The sequence below is a fragment of the Dermochelys coriacea genome, chromosome 12 (assembly GCF_009764565.3).
Source record: "Dermochelys coriacea isolate rDerCor1 chromosome 12, rDerCor1.pri.v4, whole genome shotgun sequence".
NCBI classification, from domain to species: domain Eukaryota; kingdom Metazoa; phylum Chordata; order Testudines; family Dermochelyidae; genus Dermochelys; species Dermochelys coriacea.
Genome location: NC_050079.1, coordinates 10,875,744 through 10,902,563, shown reverse-complemented (window position 1 = coordinate 10,902,563; position 26,820 = coordinate 10,875,744). Strand labels below are relative to the sequence as shown.

Here is a 26,820-nt window from a genome sequence, read left to right as displayed (position 1 = left end):
AAACATTGGCAGTATTGTTAATACTGGAAATAGGCACATGGTAGTTGATCTCCCTTGTGCTTTCTTCTTCCCATTTTTCCTACATATGTATATGCATAAAATTCTAATTAAAAACATTTTTTTAAATTCTCAAATTTGTTTTCTAAACTAGCTTGTATTCTATCACTGGACATTCAGAAGTAAAAGGTTTGTTAATTTAGGATTACACAACACTCTACAAAATAAAACCGCTTCTGAGCTCCGTTTTAGTTCAGTTACAATCCTACGGCGTAGTACTCAATCAGTACATAATCCTAACCTTAACCATGACAATATTAAGGTTCTGCAATGAATGTTTAAAGAGAAACTACATTAAGTTAAACGTTTAAAGTTTTGTTTAGTTATACTAATGCTGTAGAAACCTAAAAGTGAAATAGGATTCTAAATTTAATCTTCATTTCTACAGTCCTCCATAGACCTACTACCACAAGTGTTAACAATATTAAAACTTGTCAGTAAAGCAAGCAGCTGGAATTCAGAATAGCACAAAGGAAAAAGAGCATGCATTTGTGTTAAGATGACTTTTTTTTTTAGAAAACATTTGGATTCAAAGAGATGAGTAATGGGGCACACAATGCCTCTTGTCATTTTTATCTTAGATTAGTGGAATATGTTCCAGTGCTTAATCTTAAAATGATTCAGAAGCTGAAATGGTTGCTGATTGTGCACTTGGCAAGTGAGGTGTACTATAAAGTACAAAACACCCATGCTCTGGACCTGCACTGTTTATCAGAGATTTTTATCTAGATTTTAAGGTGGTGGTGTGGACCTACAAAGCCCTAAATTGCCTGGTAATAGCCTCCTGAGACACTACCACAGTTGCAGTTAGTGGAGGCATTAAGGCTAATATTCCTTTGAAATAAGAGAGGAGGCACCAGTCAAGGCATTCCCAGTAATATTGTTGGGATTCAGGAATGCTTTCCATTTCATAATTAGAATAGCTTGGATGTGCCAACTTTCAGGGCATGTTGTAAAACCAATTTATTTCATCAGGCCTCTGAAGAGAGGTAAGGGGACTGAGATACAGGTTGCTGTATGAGGGTGTTAACATTATGTGCAGCTTCTTAGTAGAAAGGATTAATTTATTATATTGTATTTTGGTTTTATACTTTTAAAGCATTAGCAGGGAGCTCAGGACAAAGATTCTTTTTAAAGGAAAAGATGAAGTATTGTCACAAAATTTATTTACTGTATATAATCGAAATACGTAGTTAGCTGAGGAATACTTTTCTTTATTTTGTCAAAAACACGTCCATTCTGTATCCAGAGATGAATGTGCCTTAGCACCTATTCTTCTGCTGTGCATTATGTATAGTACTCCTTGAGTAGTTTCAGCAAATCCTTCTTTATTCTGCCATTATAAACAATCCAGCCATCACCACAAACATTCTAAAACCCTCTCACTTAAAATTTCTGAAATATTGTGATTGTTTTGGTGTGCTTAAACCCCAGTACCAGACTGTTCGTTTCCACCTAGTTCTGATGGCGGTTCTGACTTAGTCACAATTTTTTTGATTAAAAAAGGGTCATCCACAAAGTCATTCCCTACGTATAATGTCATGTGCTTCTTGTGGGGGAGATTGTACAGGGTGACTGACATATGCGACTGCAAATTTGGGGGGACAAAGGCTGGCTTCCTTCTGCAGTTACTATTAAGGTTTAATGTGTGGTGCTGATGGTGGTAGAAATGTGAAGGTATGAAGCTGAGTGAAATTAGCAAATAGCCTCAAAGGAAGCTTTTGGAAACTACAAAGTTATTTCGATTAACAACAAATTGCTAACTCATCTTGGATTAGTTTACCAGTTCAGAGCTTGCTATTATACCTGTCATCGTGACAGTTCTCCCACTTCATCCATCTTGTAGAGATGAATTTACTCAGCAACTAATCTTTCAAAAACAAAACATCAGCAATATGAATTAAGTCTACATAATTATTTACAAAGCAGGTAAAAAGGAATGTTCCGTGTGGTGCTCAGCAAAACCTTAACATTCAAACTTAATAGTGTAATGAGTTGGCGTATTAGAAAAATCCATGTACTACCATCCTTCTCTTGACTTCATGAAGCAAACTGACAATAGGAGTTTTTGATAAACTATTGATAAAAATCAACATTTGACCTTAGTATTGCCTTCCTGAAAAGATGATTTTCTGAGCTGAAGCTAACTCTTGGTTTCTCTGGAACGGATTTTTAAAGTTTGCATATTTTCCTACTGATAATTTCACAGTTCTCAGTTTTCCATTTACTGAAGCACTTTGAGGAGTCAAAGAACTACTGCATGAAGAGGACCCCTTTCTCTTTTCTTTCCCCACCCAAAGCATTCCATGAAACCTAGATTAGTCTTTATTTTCTATGCAAAAATTACCTGATTTTTTTAAAATAATAAATATAAATGATACATAGTGCCTTTTATACATTTCAATCCAAGCTCAGGCTTGTATGCTATTTTGTTTTTAAAGTCATAACACGGAGTAAGCAATTTCAAACAGAAGTGAATTGATACATCACTTTGCCGTTTTTTACTTTATAGCCTACTGAGTTGCTAAAAACCATGTTATATGAGTATCAGAGGGGTAACCAGAGATTACCATAGAATATCAGGGTTGGAAGGGACCTCAGGAGGTCATCTAGTCCAACCCTCTGCTCAAAGCAGGACCAATACCCAATTTTTGGCCCAGATCCCTAAATGGCCCCCTCAAGGATTGAACTCACAACCCTGGGTTTAGCAAGCCAATGCTCAAACCACTGAGCTATCCCTCCCGTTAGTCTGTATCCACAAAAAGAACGAGAAGTCCAATGGCACCTTAAAGACTAACAGATTTATTTGGGCATAAGTTTTCCTGGGTTAAAAAAACCCACTTCTTCAGATGCAAGCTTTTCACTAAAAGTTGTATGGTGTAGACAAGCTCTTAGAGTGCCAACTTCACAATATTTTGGAGCCTTCATGGTTTATTTTAACATTAGTATAGTTTTATCATTACGAGTACTCACTAAATTATTTGATTTTGTCTGTTTTCCAAAATAAGTATAGTTTGTTCTGTGCTCAGATTTTGTACGCTTTTTCTTTGTACCCCGAGGTTGGTGTAGCCTGGTCAGTCCCAGGATATTGGAGACAAGTTGGGTATGGTAATATCTGTTGTTGGACCAATTTTTGTTCGTGAGAGAGAGAAGCTTTAGAGCTACACAGCACTCCCAGACCTTGTTTTTCTGTTGTGACACTTGGAATATTACTAATCCTGTATTGTTTGTGTCTTGGTCTGAATTTGTAAGACTTTATTGAAATTTGCCTATTAAAAATAAAAAATAAATATTTCTACAATAGTTTCCAAATCCTGACCTCAGTTATATCTCATGTAGATTCCTGGGGGTCAAAATAACACACATGAAGTTTTCTGGTGTTGAGTTTTATGATTATATTTCAGTGCTATTCTCTCTGTAAACTAATGTCATACTTTGGGAGTATACCCTGCTGTTCTTACTAAACTAAAATTCAAAGTGAAGAAAAGTGAGGGAAGAGAAACTTGTCTAGAGCTCACTATTTTAGAAATGCCATAATTTCAGATTAAAGTTTTTCATAAATGAGTTGAGAATATTAGTGTCTTAGAAGTAAACTATCATATTCCCTCTCAAACTTTCAATGCAACAGTCAGTTATATTGGTGCCTATACCATCTTGACATTGTAGCCCATAAAAAGTATGGTTTAATTGCTTTTAATTATTTCTATCATCATGTCTTTCTAACAACAGCTTGGAAACTAGTCTTTCAGTTGAATTTAAGGCTCTGTCTGCTAGGCTTGCACTTTATATCTGCCCCCAATCCTTCCATAATATAGAGACAAATATTTGGGGGAAGGGGATTTTTGCTATTAGACGATTAGTTGTAGTAGCTCTCAGACTTAAATGAGAAGAGGAACTAAAATAGATTTACATGCTTGAGAGGATAGTGCATTGACTCAAGTCCAAATTCTGAGGAAGTTCTGTAAGTAGAAGTTAGCTTAAGACCCCCAAACTATAGTTAATGTAGTTTGAGTTAATTGCTGTTCCTGGTCCAGTGAGGCCTGCAAGAGGAACAACTGCATGGGAAAACCTGAACTGTACCTGCCTACACTGTGCCTCTGAGTTCTTTAGTCCCTTATTTCTTTAAACCCACACAGACTCAGTTTTTTAAAAGTCATAGTCTTAGGGGTGTTTAAAAGCTGTCTGTGGTATGAATGTAGTGATATAAATATGCTTTAATTTTCATTTATTTCAGTTTCTTTTCAGTTATTACTGACATTTATTTATTTTCTGTTTCACCTTCTGCTACTTACTGACTGCATCTTAGTTTATAGGGTTGATAGATTTTTCAGAAGGGTATACTAATGAATATTGCACTTCTGGAAAAAGTAACACCCAGCCATCAGATAGGTATATTTACAGTAGCTGTAAGTTATAATTGTATAACTTTTTATACTTTTTATTTTTTTAGTGAATGAGATCATAGGAAGAGATATGTCACAGATCTCAGTGTCACATGGAGCAACAGTGGCTGGCCAATCTCCACATACATGCCCTGGATCTCTGGAGACAGGAATATCGGATGGAGTCTAAAAGCAGCTAAGCTTGCAACTAAATGTCCATGAAATCTTTCAAGTTTTCTCTGAATATTTCTTCTTCATCCCCTTCTCTTACATGCACTGTGCTTCCAACTCTTGTGGCCTTTTATAAACTGGAACAATGGATCCTTGCATAGCCCTTTTAGTGGGTTACATTTGATGTAGAGACCGAGCATTCTAATTCTAGTTTCTCGAGTGCTGTAAAAAATGACCTGAGTAAGTGGACACAAAGAAGCAAGATAAGATATTTTAACTGTTTAAAAATTACAAATGAGCTTTGCTGTTTTACATAGAATACTTTTATATTGTAAGTGCTTAAAATGTGTGGAGATGTTAGTTTTGCTCTTATAATATTCACAGTACTGAATGTGGAGAAAAATTTAATACACATCTTCAGTGTGCTGCTCTTTCCCTTAGAAGAAGCAGTAGAATTGTAATTGACAGTTTTGTATACCTTGGTCATTTTGAACAGCCTTTAAGCTTATTGTTTAAAAGATAACTTTTTATAATGAAATCTTCCAGAGGCAAAAAAAAAACAACCAACCAACCTGTCATCTTAAGCCAATGCCTTGGAAGTCACTGTGTATAAAAATACTTTAGTGTTTTCTTTCTTTGATTCATAGGAAGCCAAGCCAAATGTAGATCTGCACTTCTTTATAAACTGAAAATGTTATTTGATAGGCTGCAAAGAGACCATTCCATCATGGAAGTGTTGGGATAGAAATGACATTCCAAAATTTAACTTTTATAACTATATGGATAATCTTCCTGTACTTCAACACAGGCTCCTTACTGAAATAGCTCTTGCATAGAAATGGATACATTTGTAGTCAAATTGAAAAACTAGGATTTGATATAAAGAACCTTAATTTCAAAACCATGTTAGATAAGGGGGGATTTTGATATTTGCAGAGGATTTAAGTGTTTTATCCCTATGAAATACTGTTTTGAAATACACCAATCTTCAGTGGCTCTAATATTTTCCATGCAGTAAATCATTTGCTTACATCCCTATTCTATATGCCCATCTGCCTAAATCATGCCACTTTGACATGGCAGTTTCTTAAATTTGAACATTTATCTGCTAAAAAGAAACTGAGTGAGTGTGTTCAAGGAAATACATTTGAGTAATTTGCCTGTAGTTAAAGGTAAATTTATAAAGCAGAGTTTATTTCAGAGGAAAATAGTGTATGAGACAATGATTGTGGTATTAATCCCTTACAGTTTGTATGAAATGATGCATTTTCCCCACCTACCCACTTCATCAGATAGTAATGTTTACACTACACGGCTTTTAAAACCTCAGGCCTCTGATTAAAAACCTAGGAAAGGATCTGAAACTGCCTATGTAGGCCACATTAAGTATTTCCCAAGAGGTTGTAGTTTACAGATCTATCTGATGTGGAACATACAGGGTATACAAAAAATGAGAGATTCATGTATAGCAAAGTAAGATCAGAAGTACACTTTCATACTTGAAATTGGTTTTAGTTCAGATTTCTGTTCTTCTGTTGAAATAACCATTCATTCTGGTTCCAATGAAAAGCAAATATATTCAACTTTGATTATAAGGGGATGATTACACTGAATTCAGATATTTGAGGGTATTTTCATTGCAATCAATACATGTACAGGACATGCCCTTGTTTTGGAGAAATGAAGCTGTTTTGTCTATATATGTTCTTAAGTTACAGTAACACAAAGAAAGTCTTAAATGGACTCCATTATTGAGGTCATTAGGAATAAAAACCCACTATAGTAAAAATAGGTTTTGTGGTGGTACATGTATTGCTAGAGCAGCAGGGGGAAGTTTACATAGAACCTCTTGCATATGAAATACCAATGTGCTATACATGTCTAGATGTAATGTTCTAGCAATACTGTTAACGATATATATCTTTTTGTATTTGTTGGATCATGGAGCTTTTGAAAAGTTGGTGGAAATGGAATTTCCTTCTAAGCAAACGTGCATTTTTTAAAATGCTATTTAGGACTACCATGGTGGTAAATCTTATTTTAACTTATTTGAAAAAAAAAAAAAAAAAAAATTAAGGCCACTATACAGGTGACAAACTATGTATTCTGGGAAGCTAAGCATCCTTTCAGATAATGTACTGTACATTAGTTTAAGTGTCTCTCAAAATAGTTATTTTGGCAGTTCTATCATTTGAAAAGAATTGTAACTGTCCCTCAGGTGCTTCTTTAGTTACTATCCCTACTCATATTAACTTTAAACATGCTAAAACACTGAAGTGTTCAGAAATACAGCAAGTTACATTTTTAGAACACTGTTTAAATCACTGTAAGCTGTGTAACTGTCTTTAGGCTGTGTGTTGGTGCAAGGTGTGTTCCAGTTTTCATTTAATGTACCGGGTCTATTGAATTAATCAATATTTGTGGGAGGACTCTAATTTTGAGCTTTTCATACTTGTGTGGGTTTTGTGCTCCTAACGACCGGTACAGCCTCTTCTCCTTGCAGGTCCTTTGAGTGAGTAGCTGGAATTCATACTGTACCTAAAATATGCGAGCCCATACAATCCAGAGTTGCTATGCACTAAATCTTCTGATGCCTTTAAATACCTTGATGCCTGTAGACCTAGAGATGCTTTCCTATTTAAAAAAAAAATATAGCTTTTGGATACTAAAGCAGTTTTTGTATTTGCCTTGTAAAAGCTTCAGTACAAGGGTCTTAATTTTATTTTGGCTTGTGTGATACTGTAAAGACTGTTAAAAGCACACAATCTCCATTGGACTATGCAAATTTAATTTTACAACAATACCTTGTGACTTGATAATTTGTTGGCATCCACTTTCTTGCCCTTCCTCAGTCCCTGCTTTCCATACTGATGTTTAGATTTTAAACATGAAGGAAAGCCTTAATAGTAGGCTGTCTTCTATGGAGGATCAATGTTAAGAATAAAGATTGAGAAGTATTTGGCACATTAGATGTGGGCCTTGGAAAAGTAACTTAAGTTTCTGAATTTAACCACAAACCTGGCAATCTATTAAATCTTATAATTATATCAGTGGAACTGCCATCCTTTATAAACCAAAGAGAAAAATGACAATTTTGTTCTGATGCAAACAAAGCTTTGAAACTCTATTTTTGATACACATAATGGATGTCATTCCTTGAGGTTTGGAAATTGTTAAATTGAAGTTTTATATTTAAGAATATGGGACAATAAACATTGACTAAAGATTAAGTTCTAGATGTTTACAGAGCCTTGTATTGTAATTTCATGTACATTTTGTATTTTAAACATTTTGTAAGTTATGATTGCAGTGCTATTTGAGAAATACAAAGGGAAAAACTTGTATTTTAGGCTCTTAAATCATAGTGTTCAAATAAATAAGAAAATACATAATGTGTCACTGTTTGTTGAAATATCACCTATGTAAGAGTTGAGTAAAATTGTTTTTAATCCATTAGTCTTACACTGCTGGACAGCTATGTTGTACTGCTATTTGGGGTACCAAATGGCTGCATATTTTGGTACAAACTAGCCCTGGACTGAAGTGGCCAGTACTCTTGCAGTTCAGAATGAATTAGCCTTCATAAAGCATAATGGGAGAGTACACAAACTGCTGGTTAATGCCACTAATAATTCAGGTGCTTGAGTATCAAGCTCACCCAGTTAAAGATGTTCCCAATGAAATTATGAAATAGTCACTATTATACATTTTTTCTCCATGGTAAACCGTAATCTTTCATTCATAAAATTATAGCCTTATTTGCTGTCATTAGAAGCAAGATGTTTTCTTCAGTATTTTTTCAAAAGGTGGTGAATTTCATCAATTTCATGCATTAGTTCTAGCTTTTGTGCCTCTTCACCCCCACCCCTCCCCCAAATTCTCTCAACTCCTGATTCCACAGCCACAAAAAAGAGGCTTGGTTGCATGCAAGGATATTGAAATAGGACTAAGAATGCCAAATGAACATGCATCCAGCATATGAAAGTGAGCTGAATTGTTTGTTCACATCGACTGTTGTGCAGGGTGAGAGGGGAAATACACACCATGGTTTATCAGTACTGAATCTGCTCCATGCTTGCAGACTTCTGTTCTCGCACAGGTTTCATTCTTCTGATTTTGATTTCATCCGGAAATCTGATTACGCCTGAATTTATACTAAAGAAACACCAGATGTTGCTGTGCTGGATGCCAAGAGGTGATTAACAAAGGGTGGGTGGGTCAATAGTAGAGCATCTAAAAACCTGAAGAGCCCAGGACTAGGTTAAAATTAGCCATCACTGTGTAAACACTAACAGTTGCTTCAACACAGGGAGAGAAGCAGTTCTAAAGGTGACAGTTTGAGAACCACCATTAAAATATTCCTAGATCTTGTGGAAGTCTGTATCTAAATGACAGACACTGGACTAGCACTTGTTTCGTTATGCTGCTGAGGTGCTTGTGTTACTGTGGAGACAAATGCAGTATAAAAACAAAGTAGTGACCATGTCAAGAGCTTGTAAGACAGGCCAGCCCCCACAGCCTGAAGCAAATACTCACCAGCAACCACACAACAGCCTAGGAAACTATCCTTGCAACAAAGCCTGTTGCCAACTGTGTCCACGTATTTATTCAGGGGACATCATCATAGGACTTAATCACATCAGCCACACTATCAGAGGCTTGTTCACCTGCACATCTACCAATGTGATATGTGCCAGCAATGCCCCTATACGTTGGCCAAACTGCACAGTCTCTACGTAAAAGAATAGATGGACACAAATCAGACATCAAGAATTATAACATTCAAAAACCAGTCGGAGAACACTTCAATCTCTCTGTTCGCTCGATTACAGACCTAAAAGTTACAATACTACAACAAAAAAACTTCAAACACAGACTTCAGTGAGAAACTGCTGAATTACAATTAATTTGCAAACCCGGACACCATTAAATTAGGCTTGAATAAAGACTGAGAGTGGATGGGTCATTACACAAAGTTAAACTATTTCCCCATGCTTATTTTTTCCCCCTACTGTTGTTCATACCTTCTTGTCACCTGTTTGGAAATGGGCCATCCTGATTATCACTACAAAAGGGGTTTTTTTCTTCTGCTGATAACCCACCTTTACTGATACCTCTTGTTTTGTGTGTATGGCAACACTCATTTTTTCCATGGTGTGTGTGTGTGTGTGTGTGTGTGTGTGTGTGTGAGAGAGATGTATATTTCTACTGTATTTTCCACTGCATGCATCTGATGAAGTGGGTTTTAGCCCACGAAAGCTTATGCTCAAATAAATTTTAGTTTCTAAGGTGCCACAAGTCCTCCTTTTCTTTTTTCTAAGAGCTAAGCAGTATTTCTACAAGATGTCCCAGCCTGCACCTTAATACTTTCAGAAATTTAGAATACTATTTTTATGGAATTCAAGTTAGTGGGTGAAATCTATTTCACTTGCAAAAAGTGAGTAATCAACCAATATGTGATTACGGAAGCTTGGGAGCGCATAGTCCATCTGCACTGCTTGCATTGTGGATTCAGGCTTCTGGAGCTCTGTTACTACAGATCCAATCACTGCTACCCCTCTTGCAGTCCTTGGAACTCGTGCTTGTGTAGTGATTCCTTTCCCCAGTGCACAGAGGGTTCACATACAGTCCTAATGGAGAGCTTAAATAAAATGCAGTAATTTTATGCTACACTGGTTCCTTGGAAGGTGAAGGACAAGTCAGAACCTTAGTAAGGTTACTGATTTTGAAAAGATTGATCTCTTCCAAGCAACTTAATGAGTTACAGAAAGATTAATTGGTTATGAACTCAGTGTTTTCTAGCTACCTAGGAGTATGTATAACTATATTAAACCCCTATTATCTCACAGTTGAACAAATTCCCAATTTAGGCTAGATCTATAGTCTTTGGTAGGCAATATTGCACCTGTCTGGGTGGGGCAGGCAAGGATCTCACTCACATGGCACAGAGAGCACTGATCAATTTAGGATTAGTCACCTATTCAGAGTGGGGCCTGTTCATCTTTACTGATAGTTCCTATTTATAGACTAGAAAGGCTGGCTACTGTGCCAGTGATTTAATGTTAAGTAATTATATGTGAGATTTAGTAAATATAGTGCTTGATGTTTGAACACTATTCCACATTTTTCCACTATAATAAGGTATGTAATTAGTGTTCAGTAACATTAGTAATATAGATCAATGCTTTGTAGCTACTTAAAAAAGAAGCTGAGACCAATATGACACACACACAAGGTAGGTGAAGTAGTATCTTTTATTGGATCAAGCTTTCAAACTTACACATGGCTCTTCTTCAGGTGACCAAAAGAAGAGCTCTGTGGAAACCTCTCTTACCAACAGAAATTGGTCCCATAAAAGAGATTACCTTACCCCACCTTATCTCTAATAGTGGTGGGACACCACAGCTGAAACACCGTTGTATACAGCTAAGATCTAAGACAGCTGAAGACTGGTTCTTTAGGGGGTAGAGAATATGTACTCCAGTCAGGGGAAGACTAAATGATGAAAAGTGTAACTAACCCTGCGGACTCAAGCTGACACCCATGCCAATTTTCACATCTGTTCCATGTCCTGTGAGGTAGTTGGACCCAAATTTTATTCCAGGCATATAGCAAAATAGCAATGCTGTGAAAGGAGCATTTTGTCCTTCCAGATAACTACACAGAGGTGGCAACCCTGCTGAGGAAAGTCCCTTTACCAGTCTGTGGTTTGGGTTCTTTCTATGACCCAGGATCTGGAGCAATGGTAGCAAAAGGGAAGCCCTTCTGTACCAGGACAACAGCAATGGCACACTTATGATGCAGCACTCTCCCAAGTGCACCAGGCTTGGGCTCCTCAGCTGAGGGAGAAAACAGCATGCCTGTGGGGCATGAATTAGACACTTCTTCCTCTCCCTTCCTTCCCCTCCCTCACCAGCCTCTCTTCCCCCTGCCTTCTGCTTCAAAGCCCATTTCTCCCTTATGGAGCGAGAGGAAGACAGGGGAGATACAGAATACTTTTTAAGGCACATGCTTCTTCTCCGGCCTTACCCTGATTACTTTGTATGTTGTAGCTCGTTGCTTGAGCTCTCGTCTTTATATTTAGCTCTTCAGGGAATGGACCACATTTGGAAAGCTCTTAGTACAAGGATATTAAAATGTTAACTATATGATGAAGTGCTGGATTACATGAATTAACATTCAGGCTCTCTAGCAGAAAGCAATGATAACTTCTTGTTATGGTTAAACTGAAAAGTACTTGAGACTCCAACAGGTACCTGATTGTGACTTCACTGATTGAATTTAGCATTGAACCCTGCTGTCAGATTTATAACCCAGTTTCCACCCTTTGTCAGTGGTCTGACACCACAACCCTTTTTAACTTTGTATTGCATGCCTTTTCATCTGTTAAGAAGAGATGGGAAACTTTTAGACACTCCTGATGCACTCCCACACAAAGCCATTACAAAGGTGTGGTGGCTAAGAAATGGCAATTTCTAAAACATTTCAGTTTAATACACAGATTCATGGTAGTATTAGTCATAAACAAATGTGATCTTAGATTGATGGTGTAGTGAGAAAAATGGGACAGATCTTAGGAGATAACATCTCTGTATGTGACAGTGTACACAGGAAACTAAGGGCTTCATATCCACCTTTCAGTTAGCTGATTTTTATCATTTTAGCTTTTTTACTTTTAATTTCCTATTTTAGGCATCAAGTGCAAAAACACCACAAGGAGCCTATGGAACTAGCCATTCTAGGATTTTTTCTTGAAGGAGGCACTGGTTATTAATTTCTGACAGTGATTATCTAACTGATTTCTTTTACAAAGAATGATGTAACAAAAATACCATAAAATTAGCTAATAATAATATGGGGAAATAGTTTTACTATTAATTTGCAAACTGGATACAATTAACTTAGGCTTGAATAGAGATTGGGGGTGGATGGGTCATTACACAAAGTAAAACTATCTCCCCCCACACACACACACACACTGTTCCTCAGATTTCAGAGTAGCAGCCGTGTTAGTCTGTATTCGCAAAAAGAAAAGGAGTACTTGTGGCACCTTAGAGACTAACAAATTTATTAGAGCATAAGCTTTCGTGCATTCGATGAAGTGAGCTGTAGCTCACGAAAGCTTATGCTCTAATAAATTTGTTTAGTCTCTAAGGTGCCACAAGTACTCCTTTTCTTGTTCCTCAGATGTTCTTGTTAACTGCTGGAAATGGCCCACCTTGATTATCACCACAAAAGGTTTTCCTCCTTTCCCCCCCCCCCCCCACCTTGCTGGTAATAGCTCATCTTAAGTGATCATTCTCCTTACAGTGTGTATGATAAAACCCATTGTTTCATGTTCTCTCTGTGTGTATATAAATCTCCCCACTGTATTTTCCACTGAATGCATCCGATGAAGTGAGCTGTAGCTCATGAAAGCTTATGCTCAAATAAATTTGTTAGTCTCTATAAGGTGCCATAAGTACTCTTTTTCTTTTTGTGAATACAGACTAACACGGCTGCTACTCTGAAACCTATCTTGTTTGGAAAAATTGTCACAATAGCGACATCTGCTGGGAAGGTCTGTGACAACAAGATATTTGTGGTCAATGCTCCCTAGTATTGATAGAAGAAAAACTTATTCCTGTTCCTGAGTAAATCATTCTCTCAATGAAGGTGTCAAACACTTAGAAAAGATATATGTTCCTTGCCTGTAATATGTAAAGATGAGGCAGTGTACCTCATGCATTCATTTCCATCATTCTGCTTCAACCAGAGACGTGTATACAGCTTTACTTATCAGAGAGACAGTATACTTAATAATTCACCTCACAATGCTCAGAAGATTTGCAGCTCTGCATTAACATAACTAAAATCAAATGTCATGTTTCAGGGCCTCATCGGGTCACCTGAAAACATCAGGAAGCATTCCTACTCCACCTATCCCCAGATGAACAAACTGGCTAAATGGGAGCAGGGGCGGGGGGGAAGACTTCCTCTGAAGCATGAGATATTGGCCAGAGCTGGAGATAAGACATGAAAAAGGTGGACCAGTTCTGAGGTGAGAGAGAATCCTCTGTAGATATGTGGCTGGAGTGTCTTGCTCTCATGCTCAGGGTCTAACTGAGCACCAGATCTGGGAGTCAGGAAGGAATTTCACCCAATTTCAGATTGGCAGGGAGGGAAAATGGGGGGGAAGATTGCCTTCCTCTGTAGGGTGTTGTTTGCCTGCTGGGATCATCTCACTTACTGAGTTCTCTGCCATTGCAAGGCTTCTGGCAGTGGTAGCACTTTGGTCTCTCCTGTTTGCTGCCTGTGATACAGTTTAGTTTCCTGAGGACTGAAATGTTTTCATCAGTCAGGGTGAAATCTAATGCTTGGATATACAAGAGGTCAGACTACATGAACTGATGATTTCTTCTGGCCTTAAACTCTATGAAACCTCTCATCTGACTTCTAAAAATCAGGATTATAAAAAGGAGGGAAGATGAAGAACAAATCTAGTTGTGTACCAAGCATTTTGGTCCTTGGGTTCACTATTTGGTTCTTGGCCATGTCCCTTCTCTTCCCTTTCTAGCATTTAACCTGCATGTGTCTAATTAAAGACAGCATAACAAGTGTAGAAAAAAAACAAATCATTTATAAGCTAGGCACTTCTAAAGATGCCCTGACAAGTCACCGAAGCAATACTTTGGGCCTCAGTCTCCTCATACCAGTCTTGCTCTGGTGTAACTGCACTGGCTTCAGTGGAGTTACGCCTGATCTACACTCCACTAGATACGAGAGCAGAATTACAGGTTTCAGAGTAGCAGCCGTGTTAGTCTGTATTCGCAAAAAGAAAAGGAGTACTTGTGGCACCTTAGAGACTAACAAATTTATTAGAGCATAAGCTTTCGTGAGGAATGCATCCGATGAAGTGAGCTGTAGCTCACGAAAGCTTATGCTCTAATAAATTTGTTAGTCTCTAAGGTGCCACAAGTACTCCTTTTCTTTTTGAGAGCAGAACTGGGACTTTCCAACATGGAAATATTTGGTTACAGTGCCCCAGTGCTCAGAGCCTCACTGCATATTCTCACAGCCATGAAACTCTTGAAAAGCTGAATAGTAAAAATGGGGGGGGGGATAACTATCCTAAAAGCTGGGGTAAATGCAAGGTAACAGCATGATCTGGCACAAAACCCCTAACAAAAGGAGCTGATTAAATGCCTTTCCAGCTTCTTTGAAAACTTACTTTTACAAGAAACTTGAAAGCACATTCACAAATACCCTTCCCTCTGAATAGTAGATTTCAGCAGACCCTCAAAAATAGCAATCCCTGCACAGTTTGAGAGGGCTGAGGTGTTTCCAGGCCTGGAGGATTAGTTTGAAAACACAAAAGTAAGTAAATCCTGGCATTAAGGCTTCTACAGTAAGGAGCAGCTTTTAGGGCTAATTTAATTTCCCTTAAAGAGCAGTTATTTAAATTCTCATTTATTACAAAGCAATTAACTTAATTCTAACCAAAAAATTATGTACCATCTGAACAGGAATGCCATGCAGAGACATTCAGGTGCTGTAGGCACTTAGTAAAATTAACCATGGACCTGGTATCAGTGAAGAACCTCGATTTGATAATGAAAAAACAATTAAGGGATGTAAAGTGGGGCCGGGGGAGGCTGGAAGTGAACAGAAAAGGTGTGGGCTAAAGCTGTAGTTTAGATGGAGGGGAAGAGAAGAGGAATAGGGCAAAAGGATGCCTTGCGATAGGTATATACTGAAGACTGGTTCCCAGCAGATCAGGGATGGAAGATTGTAATGCTTTAAAAACCAAGTCTTGCATGGCTGTGGGGACTTTGTTTTGAGAAGACTCCTGCCCCTCACACGAAAGGTGAATTCCAGCAAGCAATACTCTATTGCAGTAGGTTCCTATCACTTACCTAATCACCACTTTTATACACACCCTAGCTGCTTTGTTAACCAGACTTCAGTTTTGTGTCTAATTGTACTAATACATTTTTATCCTCCCCCCTCACTCCTACTCCTTCCTACCGACTTTGCTTTTAATCTCATGAGAAGGAAACCACTCTGTGCCTTGCCACTTGTTGATCAAATATTACAGAAAGGGACCTAGTTTTCAAAGGAAAGCAGTGAAATATGTGCAACTCAAAGGGGGGGTGGAAGGGAGCAGCAACACTAACAATGCCAAACAGAGTCTGCTGTGGGATTAATATGATATGATGCTAGAAACTGGACTATCCAGGACCTCACCTGGAAAGAGTAGTGGGAAGAGGTGAGAAATATTTCTAGAGTTCAAGATCCTAGGTCAGTCGGGTGAGAGATGATTAACTTGGCCTTTCTTGTAACAGGCTCTGAATAACTCAAAAAAGGCAAGGAACGGGAATTTCCAGAAGGCTGCTGCGAAGGACACTGTACCTAATGAATGTAAAAACTAATGAAGCACATTACATTTAAAAACCAACCAACTTTCCCTCTGCACCCCACCCTGCCCCCAAATATCTTACTACAAAGCCTGGCAGCTCTCAGCTACCAATGGACACATTCATCTTTTTATGTCACCGAGCTAAATTCCCTTGCACACTGCCCATGGGACCAACAGATGTACAGACACCAAGAGTAAAGTTGGTCGAGTGCTGAATTTACCAGTTTGCAGAACTTAATCCAATCTAGAACATCTTTTATGGCATTTCTATGGTATGAAATGTCATGACTCCATTCCTGAGTGTAATATAATGTGCCACATTGGACATGATCAACTCCAGCTTGAACTAATTGAACTAATAGGATCCGGGTAACTTGGAATATCAGGGCATTCTCCCATTAACATGAAGATTGCTCCTAGTGTTGTAAATTGCCTGTAAATCTTCCATGAATTGATCAGTGAATGTTTCCATTAATCTTCCTTCACAATATGCCTAAAGAAAATGTGAATCAGGGTTGGTATCCTTGCTGAATGGTGAGGAATTCATACAGGCCACAATAGGTAAACTGTGGCATGAGTGCTACAGAGATGTTCTCTAAATGAATCAACTGCTTTTAAAGCTTTTCTCATTTTATATTTTTCAACAGAAACTGCTGCCGCTATTGTGTCAGAGCAGGCTTATTTTCATAATAGCAATGTCTTCTGCTTTTTGCATAACTTGCTACAGAGCACTGGTTTTCTACTCTTTTACTAAGTGAGTTAGAATTCATTGATAGTTTGGTGTAATGAGAGGCATGTAATAGCTAGAGATGGGTGAACAATTTATTCAATAAATTTGAGCCCCTCTTTCGGTTTTTAAAAAGTCTGTGCATATTGAGCTTTACAAATATGTTATTTACTTGACTGAATGCACCAAGTGCTTAGGCAAATATATTTAATGTATGCATGGCTCACAAATCAGTGATTGTGACTGTTGCTTAGAACAGCTGCAATTCACAGTGGTGTGTGATTAGCTAAGTTCATAAGGTATTGTTTCTGCTCCCGCTTTAGATGATTGTCACACATTATTTAGCCTTCTGGTGCAAAAATTTGTGGCTCCCTGCTCTGACACTTTCTGTTCCCATGAGCAAAAGTTTGCTCATGAAATGTTAATAGGAATTGAATAAAAGCATTTAGGGGGAGGAGGAGGAGAGGTGATTGTTGGCAAATATTGCCTTGGAGTATTAGCCTGGCTGTAGTCATAGCAGCTGAAAAAGGAGTGTAAGTCAGTCATTGGACCAGTATGACAAATAAGGCAATGTTGAAAATGAATTAAGTGCTACTGTGAAATTTTTTTTTTTTTAAGAATGTGGAAAAAACAGTTATGCCATCATCATCTGAGGTCACATCAGATGACTGGCAGAAGACAGAATAGAAAAGTTGCATGAATAATCAGAGAAAAGGCACATGAACAATAAGAGGAACAGGGAATCCAGCACTGACGAGGTACTAGTTTGAACATGAGGATGTGTATAGGGGTATGTCTACACTATGAAATAAGGTCGAATTTATAGAAGTCGATTTTGTAGAAAGCGTTTTTATACAGTCGAGGGTGTGTGTCCCCACACAAATGCTCTAAGTGCATGTAGTCAGCAGACTGTGTCCACAGTACCAAGGCAACTGCCGACTTCCGGAGCTTTGCACTGTGGGTAGCTATCCCACAGTTGCCACTGCCCATTTGAATTCTGGGTAGAAACCCCAGTGCCTGATGGGGCAATAGCAGACAATCGTTCCATGCCTTTTTTTCTGTGCAGATGCCATATCACGGCAAGCATGGAGCCCACTCAGATCACTTTGGCAATTAGGAGCACATTAAACACCACATGTATTATGCAGCACCAGAACCTGGCAAAGCGAAACCGGGCGAGTAAGCGACGTCAGCGTGGTTACAAGTGTGATAAGAACATGGACACAGACTTCTCTCAAAGCACGTGCCCTGGCAATGTGGGCATCATGGTGCTAATGGGGCAGGCTCATGTGGTGGAACGCCGATTCTGGGCTCGGGAAACAAGCACAGACTGGTGGGACCGCATAGTGTTGCGGGTCAGGCACGATTCCCAGTGGCTGTGAAACTTTCACATGCGTAAGAGCACTTTCATGGAACTTTGTGACTTGCTTTCCCCTGCCCTGAGGCGCAAGAATACCAAGATGAGAGCAGCCCTCACAGTTGAGAAGCGAGTGGCAATAGCCCTGTGGAAGTTTGCAATGCCAGACAGCTACCCGTCAGTTGGGAATCAATTTGGAGTGGGCAAATCTACTGTGGGGGCTGCTGTGATGCAAGTAGTCAATGCAATCAAAGATCTGCTGATATCAAGGGTAGTGACCCTGGGAAATGTGCAGGTCACAATGGATGGCTTTGCTGCAATGGGATTCCCTAACTGTGGTGGGGCCATAGACGGAACCCATATCCCTATCTTGGCACCGGAGCATCAAGCCAGCGAGTACATAAACCGCAAGGGGTACTTTTCAATAGTGCTGCAAGCACTGGTGGACCACAAGGGACGTTTCACCAACATCAACGTGGGATGGCCGGGAAAGGTACATGACACTTGCATCTTCAGGAACTCTGGTCTGTTTCAAAAGCTGCAGGAAGGGACTTTCTTCCCAGACCAAAAAATTGCTATTGGGGATGTTGAAATGCCTATAGTTATCCTTGGGGACCCAGCCTACCCCTTAATGCCATGGCTCGTGAAGCCGTACATAGGCAGCCTGGAGAGTAGTCAGGAGCTGTTCAACTACAGGCTGAGCAAGTGCAGAATGGTGGTAGAATGTGCATTTGGACATTTAAAAGCGCGCTGGTGCAGTTTACTGACTCGGTTAGACCTCAGAAAAACCAGTATTCCCACTGTTATTGCTGCTTGCTGTATGCTCCACAATATCTGTGAGAGTAAGGGGGAAGACGTTTATGGCAGGGTGGGAGGTTGAGGCAAATCGCCTGGCTACTGGTTACGCACAGCCAGACACCAGGACAGTTAGAAGAGCACAGGAGGGTGCGGTGCGCATCAGAGAAGCTTTGAAAACCAGTTTCATGACTGGCCAGGCTACAGTGTGAAAGTTCTGTTTGTTTCTCCTTGATGAAACCCCCCGCCCCTTGGTTCACTCTACTTCCCTGTAAGCTAACCACCCTCCCCACCTCCCTTCGATCACCGCTTGCAGAGACAATAAAGTGATTGTTGCTTCACATTCATGCATTCTTTTTAATTCATCACACTAATGGGGGGATAATTACCAAGGTAGCCCAGGAGGGGTGGTGGAGGAGGGAAGGACAAGGCCACACAGCACTTTAAAAGTTTAAAACTTATTGAATGCCAGCCTTCTGTTTCTTGGGCAATCCTCTGGGGTGGAGTGGCTGGGTGGCCGGAGGCCCCCCGCACCGCGTTCTTGGGTGTCTGGGTGAGGAGGCTATGGAACTTGGGGAGGAGGGCGGTTGGTTACATAGGGGCTGTAGCAGCGGTCTGTGCTCCTGCTGCCTTTCCTGCAGCTCAACCATATGCTGGAGCATATTAGTTTGATCCTCCAGCAGCCTCAGCATTGAATCCTACCTCCTCTCATCATGCTGCCGCCACCTTTCAGCTTCAGCCCTCTCTTCAGCCCGCCACCTCTCCTCCCGGTCATTTTGTGCTTTCCTGCACTCTGACATTGTCTGCTTCCATGCATTCGTCTGTGCTCTGTCAGCGTGGGAGGACAGCATGAGCTCAGAGAGCATTTCATCGCAAGTGCATTTTTTTTGCCTTCTAATCTTCGCTAGCCTCTGGGAAGGAGAAGATCCTGTGATCCTTGAAACACATGCAGCTGGTGGAGAAAAAAAAAGGGATAGTGGTATTTAAAAAGACATTTTATAGAACAATGGGTACACACTTTCACGGTAAACTTTGCTGTTAACATTACATACATAGCACATGTGCTTTCGTTAAAAGGTCGCATTTTGCCTCCCCCCCGCACGTGGCTAACAGCAGGGAACATTTCTGTTCAGCCATAGGCAAACAGCCCAGCAGGAACGGGCACCTCTGAATGTCCCCTTAAGAAAAGCACCCTATTTCAACCAGGTGACCATGAATGATATCACTCTCCTGAGGATAACACAGAGATAAAGAACGGATGTTGTTCGAATGCCAGCAAATATACACTGCAATGCTCTGTTCTACAATGATTCCCGAGTACGTGCTACTGGCCTGGAGTGGTAAAGTGTCTCACCATGGTGGATGGAATAAGGCTGCCCTCCCCAGAAACCTTTTGCAAAGGCTTTGGGAGTATATCCAGGAGAGCCACGAATGCCAGGGCAAATTAATCATTAAACATGCTTGCTTTTAAAGCTTGTATAGTATTTTAAAAAGGTACACTCACCAGAGGTCCCTTCTCCGCCTGCTGGGTCTGGGAGGCAGCCTTGTGTGGGTTTGGGGGGGGTACTGGCTCCAGGTCCAGGGTGAGAAACAGTTCCTGGCTGTCAGGAAAACCGGTTTCTCCACTCTTCTGCTGTGAGCTATCTACAACCTCCTCCTCCTCCTCATCTTCCTCGTCCCCAAAACCTGCTTCCGTGTTGCCTCCATCTCCATTGAAGGAGTCAAACAACACGATTGGGGTAGTGGTGGCTGAACCCCCTAAAATGGCATACAGCTCATCATAGAAGCGGCATGTTTGGGGCTCTGACCTGGAGCGGCCATTGGCCTCTCTGGTTTTCTGGTAGGCTTGCCTCAGTTCCTTAAGTTGCACGCGGCACTGCTTCGGGTCCCTGTTATGACCTCTGTCCTTCATGCCCTGGGAGATTTTCATAAATGTTTTGGCATTTCGAAAACTGGAACGTAGTTCTGATAGCACGGATTCCTCTCCCCATACAGCGATCAGATCCCGTACCTCCCGTTTGGTCCATGCTGGAGCTCTTTTGCGATTTTGGGACTCCATCATGGTCACCTCTGCTGATGAGCTCTGCATGGGCACCTGCAGCTTGCCACACTAGCCAAACAGGAAATTGAAATTCAAAAGTTTGGGGGCCTATTCCTGTCTACCTGGTCAGTGCATCTGAGTTGAGAGTGCTGTCCAGAGCGGTCACAATGGAGCACTCTGGGATAGCTCCCGGAGGCCAATACCATCTAATTGCATCCACGGTACCCCAAATTCGACCCAGCAAAAACCATTTCAGCGCTAATCCCCTTGTCGTGGGTGGAGTAAGGTAATCGATTTTAAGAGCCCTTTAAGTCGAAAAAAAGGGCTTCGTCATGTGGATGGGTGCAGGGTTACATCGATTTAACGCTGCTAAATTCGACCTCAACTCCTAGTGTAGACCAGGGCTAGAAGTGTACATTTATGACTGTCAGCAGTGTGTCACCAAGAGTTTGAAATGCTGACTAGCTGAACATAAACCCCTTGATACCAGTCCAGCTCCTGAAATGACAAGGATAAGGATACCAGAGAATGGTGAGGTTTCATTAGTTAGAAGTGGAAAGGAAAGAGGACTCAAAAGTCAGCCAGCAAAATTTGGTTATAGGACAGACTAAATAGTCACCTACTTCAGTACTGCAATACTACAGAAGTGTAACCTCTATTCTTAGCTTATGGTGGAGAGCAGAAAAAACTATTATAAACCCTGATGCCAACATTACTTGTTAGAAAGCACATGGGGCGAATTATTTTTGGATAAATAACTGAGCTAAAGCTGACACTGGGCATTAAATATTTTCTCTCTTTCGCCCCTCTGTGCCATTTTTCTTCCCACATTTTATTTTAGAATATCGAAACTGAAATCTATTGCCTCACCAAATCCTCTTCCTCTAGCACCACTACTGTGCATCAGTTACATACACAGGTGTGTGTTACATGTTCTATATTTTTCAAATAGTACAAGGATTAACATTAGTACCAGTTGGTTAAACTTGAGTTTAACTTTTGACTTAACTTTTGAGTGAAAGAATGCAGTCTAACTGCTGTAGTAGTACAATATTGAGTGACATCCCAAATATTTAGTTGGTAACTAAATCCTTCATAAACAAAGTATCAAGACTGAAATTAAAATGACCATTACATTCTCCTTCCACTCAACCAATTAAAATCTGATTATTAGAACCTGACTGTACTTATTTCCCACCCATCTTGGGCCATCTTACCTACAATCAGAAGGCCAAAAACAAATAATCTGTCCAGAGTAATTAATAGAGAAGAGCCTGAGCAGCCAAATTCAGACCTAGATTTTATACACCCTGAAATCTTTGCAGCTGGATTTGGTTTGTTCCCTTATGGAGGTAGAGGCAAGTGGCTACATATGGATCCAGATTTATTCCCTTTCCCATCATTCAGAACCATTTGCATCCAGGGTTTGTTTCTTGCCTGTTTGTAATTATTCTTGTGACTAATGCAGCAGTTACTTTGCTCCAGTTCAATAGCATCAGTAGTATTCATTTTGGAACCCGAGTACAACATGCTTTGCCATTGGAGTCAGTCACCTCCAGTCTCCTCTACATTGCCAAGGTTCATCTGTCCCTCTGACCACCACCCCATGCTGCTTGACCCCGAGCAGATCAGCTGGGTGCAGTGCTGTGGAAGCAAGGGTAAAAGAGCTAGGGCACAAGTTGTGTTATCATCCATCCTCCTTATTGAGGGTAAGTGTCCAGGCAGGGATACACGAATCCTGGAGATGAATGCATGGCTGAGCAGACGGTGTCTATAAGAAGGCTTGGGCTTCCCATACATGTGGACAAATTGGAGCATGTGCAGAGGAGAGCAACAAAAATGATCCTGACCTGTGAGGAAAGGTTAAATACAGGGCATGTTTAGTCTTGAGAAAAGAAGACAGAGGGAAGACCTATTAAGTCTCCAAATATGTTAAGAACTGTTATGAAGAGGATGAGGATCAATTGTTCTCCATGTCCAGTGAAGGTAGGAGAAGCTGTAAGGGGCTTAATTTGCAGCAGGGGAGATTTAAGCTAGATATTAGGAAAAACTTAATAATTGTATAGGTGGTTTAAGCGCTGGAATAGACTTACAAGAAAGATTGTGAAATCCCCATCATTGGAGGTTTTTAGGAACACATGGGACAGACATCTGTCAGGGATGATTTAGTTTTACTGTGGTCCTGCCTCAGCGCAGGGGTCTAGACTTAGATGACATCTCGGGGTTCCTTCCAGCCCTACGTTTCTAGGATACTGCTGCAGAAACCACCCAGGCTTGTAGAAAGCATATTGCTTGGAGGAGGAAAGAGGGTTGTGCTATTGCAGAATAGCTCAGTTAACCATGTCTCCCACTCACACTCTGATCGGGTAGCTTTAGAAATAGGTCAGTGTTATTCCCAAACTTAAACCGTTTTCTCTTGATATTATTCCTGGCGCTGTAAGGGTACTGGTATGCAGTACAGCTTGTGAAGAGAGGTTTTTTTTTTTTTGTTTTTTTTTTTAAAATCTACACCGCTGATTTCAAGCTGAAAGGAGATGCAGCCATGTCTGTTTCATCTCTGAATGTTTGTGTTTACGTAAAGCATCAGGCAAAGTGCACTCTCAGTAATTTCTTGAAAAGATGGGTGGAATTGAATTTTTTGCCGTCTCATCCCGTGCCACTGACCTCCGCTTAGCTCTGAGTGAATACCAAGGTCGATAGTTCCTTCATGCTTTCCATTTCATGTAAATTGTTCTTTTACCCTTTACAAATTCTTTATATACCCTTTAAAAAAAATTTTATACTAACAAAAACATGAGTGCGTGGTGTCTGGGTAATGTACTTGTGGCACCTTAGAGACTAACACATTTATTTGAGCATAAGCTTTCATGAGCTACAGCTCACTTCATCTGATGCATCGCGAAAGCTTATGCTCAAATAAATGTGTTAGTCTCTAAGGTGCCACAAGTACTCCTTTTCTTTTTTGCGAATACAGACTAACATGGCCGCTACTCTGAAACCTGTTGTAGTCCCATTGACATCTGCCTGTTTCATAGCAAAATTCTGCCTGAAAAAAAAAAAAGCCTTTGCCTAGAGGAGAGTTTACCTAGATGATAAGTGTCACACACAACCTTCTAATGGTTTCTTTGTTTTAAAATGTGGGCAGCAGGATTCCAAAGTGAAACATCTTGCATGCAAGAAAGCCACCATGGGAAGCCATTTGGCCTGCCTGCAATACCTGCTCCTGCAATCTGTTACACTTGACATCTTGTCAATTTCAAGTGAGTGGTGCTAATATTAATCAGCTGTTCTAGCAAAGCTGAATCAGGACACACATGGTCGATGCATGACTAACACTCACCTTCCCATGTTGAGGAAAACATCATGAATATGCAGCAGGGGGCACCATTTTACCTTAGCTACTCATTAGGAAGGCACAACCATCAAAGTATCACCCAGCAGCCTATTAAATAGGAAAGGAGTAATATATTCTAGAGCGGGGGAGGAGGCCAGGAAAAGCGAGGCTAGAGCTGAAATTCAGTGACCTGTGTTAAGCAGGAGGTCCAATTAAATCACTACTGTCCCTTCTGGCCTTGAAAATGAATGAATAAAACAAGCAGCCAGTTTGGCACAGCCGGCTAATAGATCAGTTTGTATACCCCTTTGTGTTCAGTTTTTGCACAATAGTTTTGGCTCCTATCCCCACTAAATTGGGCAGTTTTAAGATTTCAATGCTCAAAGCAGAGGGGAAGTTATTTCACTAAGAAGGTGGGGGTGAGGGAAGGACTGGAAATTGCATTTGCAAAAACAGCAGGATTGGGTCTTTTGAAAAATCTTGCCCCCAACGTCCTCAGTCTTCACGTGTCCTAAAGCTTAACAAGTTGTGTATGCCTCAAAAATGAGGTGTGTTTCAGAAGAATCTACAGTCTTTGTAGCTGAAGTAGGTAGGACAGAATTACATTTGGGAAGTCTGTTTTCTAGAGCCACAGGCACCATGTTTTAGGCAAGCTTCAATATTCAGGGATGGCTTCCATTAAAAGAAGGCACTCAATCAGAAGACACCTCAATTGCGGGAAGAAGCTCCTTTCCCTAGCCAGCCTGAAGGAAAAGTTCAAGGGTTAGGGTGAACTTGGCAACAAGAAAGAGGCAAAGGAAGATGGTGGTTGGGAACCTTGCTTTGTTCACTTAGAATTGGAGAGGTCTCAATTATTTTATCAGACAAGTCTACACTGTCAGGGTTGGCTTTCTGGCTACTGTAGCTTCCCTATTGATTTCACACAGCTGGAGCAATATTTACAATGCTTTCAAGGAAGAGGCCTTCTCAGGGAACAGTAGGTACAAAGTGTGCTCTTGCTCGCATAGCAACGTACTATACACCCAGTGTCTTGAGCATTCAAGTCTGTGCTTCAGTTAGTTAGTGAGAGAACCTTAAAAGTCAAAATACGCACCTTTGTTCTTGAGGCATCCCTCGATACTGCCTACAATACCACAGAAATGTCCATTAAACTATTATAGGTATGGACTGATAGTTATTTATAATGTTCCAGCACTAGTAACATTTTTAGCGCAAGCTACATTAGGACAAATGGTGCCTACAATAAAATAAATGCAAAGGCACTCACTAAAAGGGGAGGAAAGTTTTTCCTCCATAATGTGTCATAAAAAGGACATTCTCACCAGTACTTCAAAGTAGTAGAGTCAATGGGTTACATGTGCGGTTTGACCGTGAGTTTGATATGGACACAGTTTACTGTATTCACCTTGAAAACAACAATAAAAATAACCATTTTCCTTGTGGGTGCAGATGAAAATCTGAAAGATATGGAACAGTAATGTGATGGGGAGGAAGAGGAAGGCAATGAGATACAACAGCACCTTTCTGCTGTAATTCAGCCTTGAGGGATTAAATGTTCAGCCCTAACCAATCACATGGAAAAAGAAAAAGTAATTTAAAATTTAAATTATTTATTTAGATGATGCCCAAAGGTGTGGTATGTAACTTTGGGTGCGTCTATACTGCAAAGAAAAACCCACGGCACCAAGTCTCAGAGCCCAGGTCAATGGGCTCAAGCTGCAGGGCAACAAGTAGCAATGTAGATATGTGGACTGGACCCCAGGCTCCGAGACCCTCCCCCCTCTCCAGGTGTCAGAGTCCAGACTCCAGCCCAAGCTGGAACATCCAAACTGCTATTTTTAGACCCATGAGCCCACATCAGCTGACCTGAGCTGTAGGTTTTTGTTGTTTTTTTGCAGTGTAGACACACAGTGTAGAGCTCATAGGAGAGCTGGCCCTTTCCCTGGAGAGTTCATAATCTGAGTTCAGTCGTAGAAACAGTCCTACAGATCAGACCAATGGTCCATTTAGTCCACTGTTCCGTCTTCTACAATGGCCAGTGCCAGCTGATTTGGAGGACGGTGCAAAACCGATGCAGTAGGCAGCTGGGGATAACCAGCTCCCAGAGAAATATTTTCCCCTTACCTTCAAAAGTTAGAGGTTGGCTACATCCCTGAAATGCAAGAGTTAATATCCCTTCTAAAGAGGAGAGATACAGAGGGTAAGTACACACAAAAGGAAGGCCAGGGAATACAAAATGAGAGGAGATAGGAAATGAAAGCCAAGACTGTTTGTTTGTGCCACAAAGGGCTTTGAACACAAATCTGATATTTAGGGTATGTCTACACTAGAAACATTCTAGCAGGTGTACCACCATAGTGTAGACACTTATTATAGTGACAGAAGGGGTTCTTTCTGTGGCTGTTGTAAACCTACCTCTCAAAGGCAGAAGCCAAGAAGAATTCTTCCATTGACTTGTAGACATGTTGTTAAGTAGACAGTGCCACTACCTGCCGGATTGATCTATTGGGGATCGATTTATCACATCTAGTGTAGATGCGATAAATCGATCCCTGATT

General features: G+C 40.4%; 1 protein-coding gene across 5 annotated transcripts in view; it reads left to right on the top strand.

Annotated features, from left to right (window-relative positions):
* NFATC3 (nuclear factor of activated T cells 3) overlaps positions 1-8,002 on the top strand; it is a 128,343-nt gene extending 120,341 nt beyond the window's left edge. For all 5 annotated transcript variants that reach the window (XM_038368021.2, XM_038368019.2, XM_038368022.2 and 2 more), the window contains one exon: positions 4,508-8,002. In XM_038368021.2, the coding sequence (XP_038223949.1) occupies positions 4,508-4,629 (122 nt within the window). In that variant the 3' untranslated portion in view covers positions 4,630-8,002. The remainder of the gene's footprint in view (positions 1-4,507) is intronic.
* Positions 8,003-26,820: the final 18,818 nt, after the last annotated feature.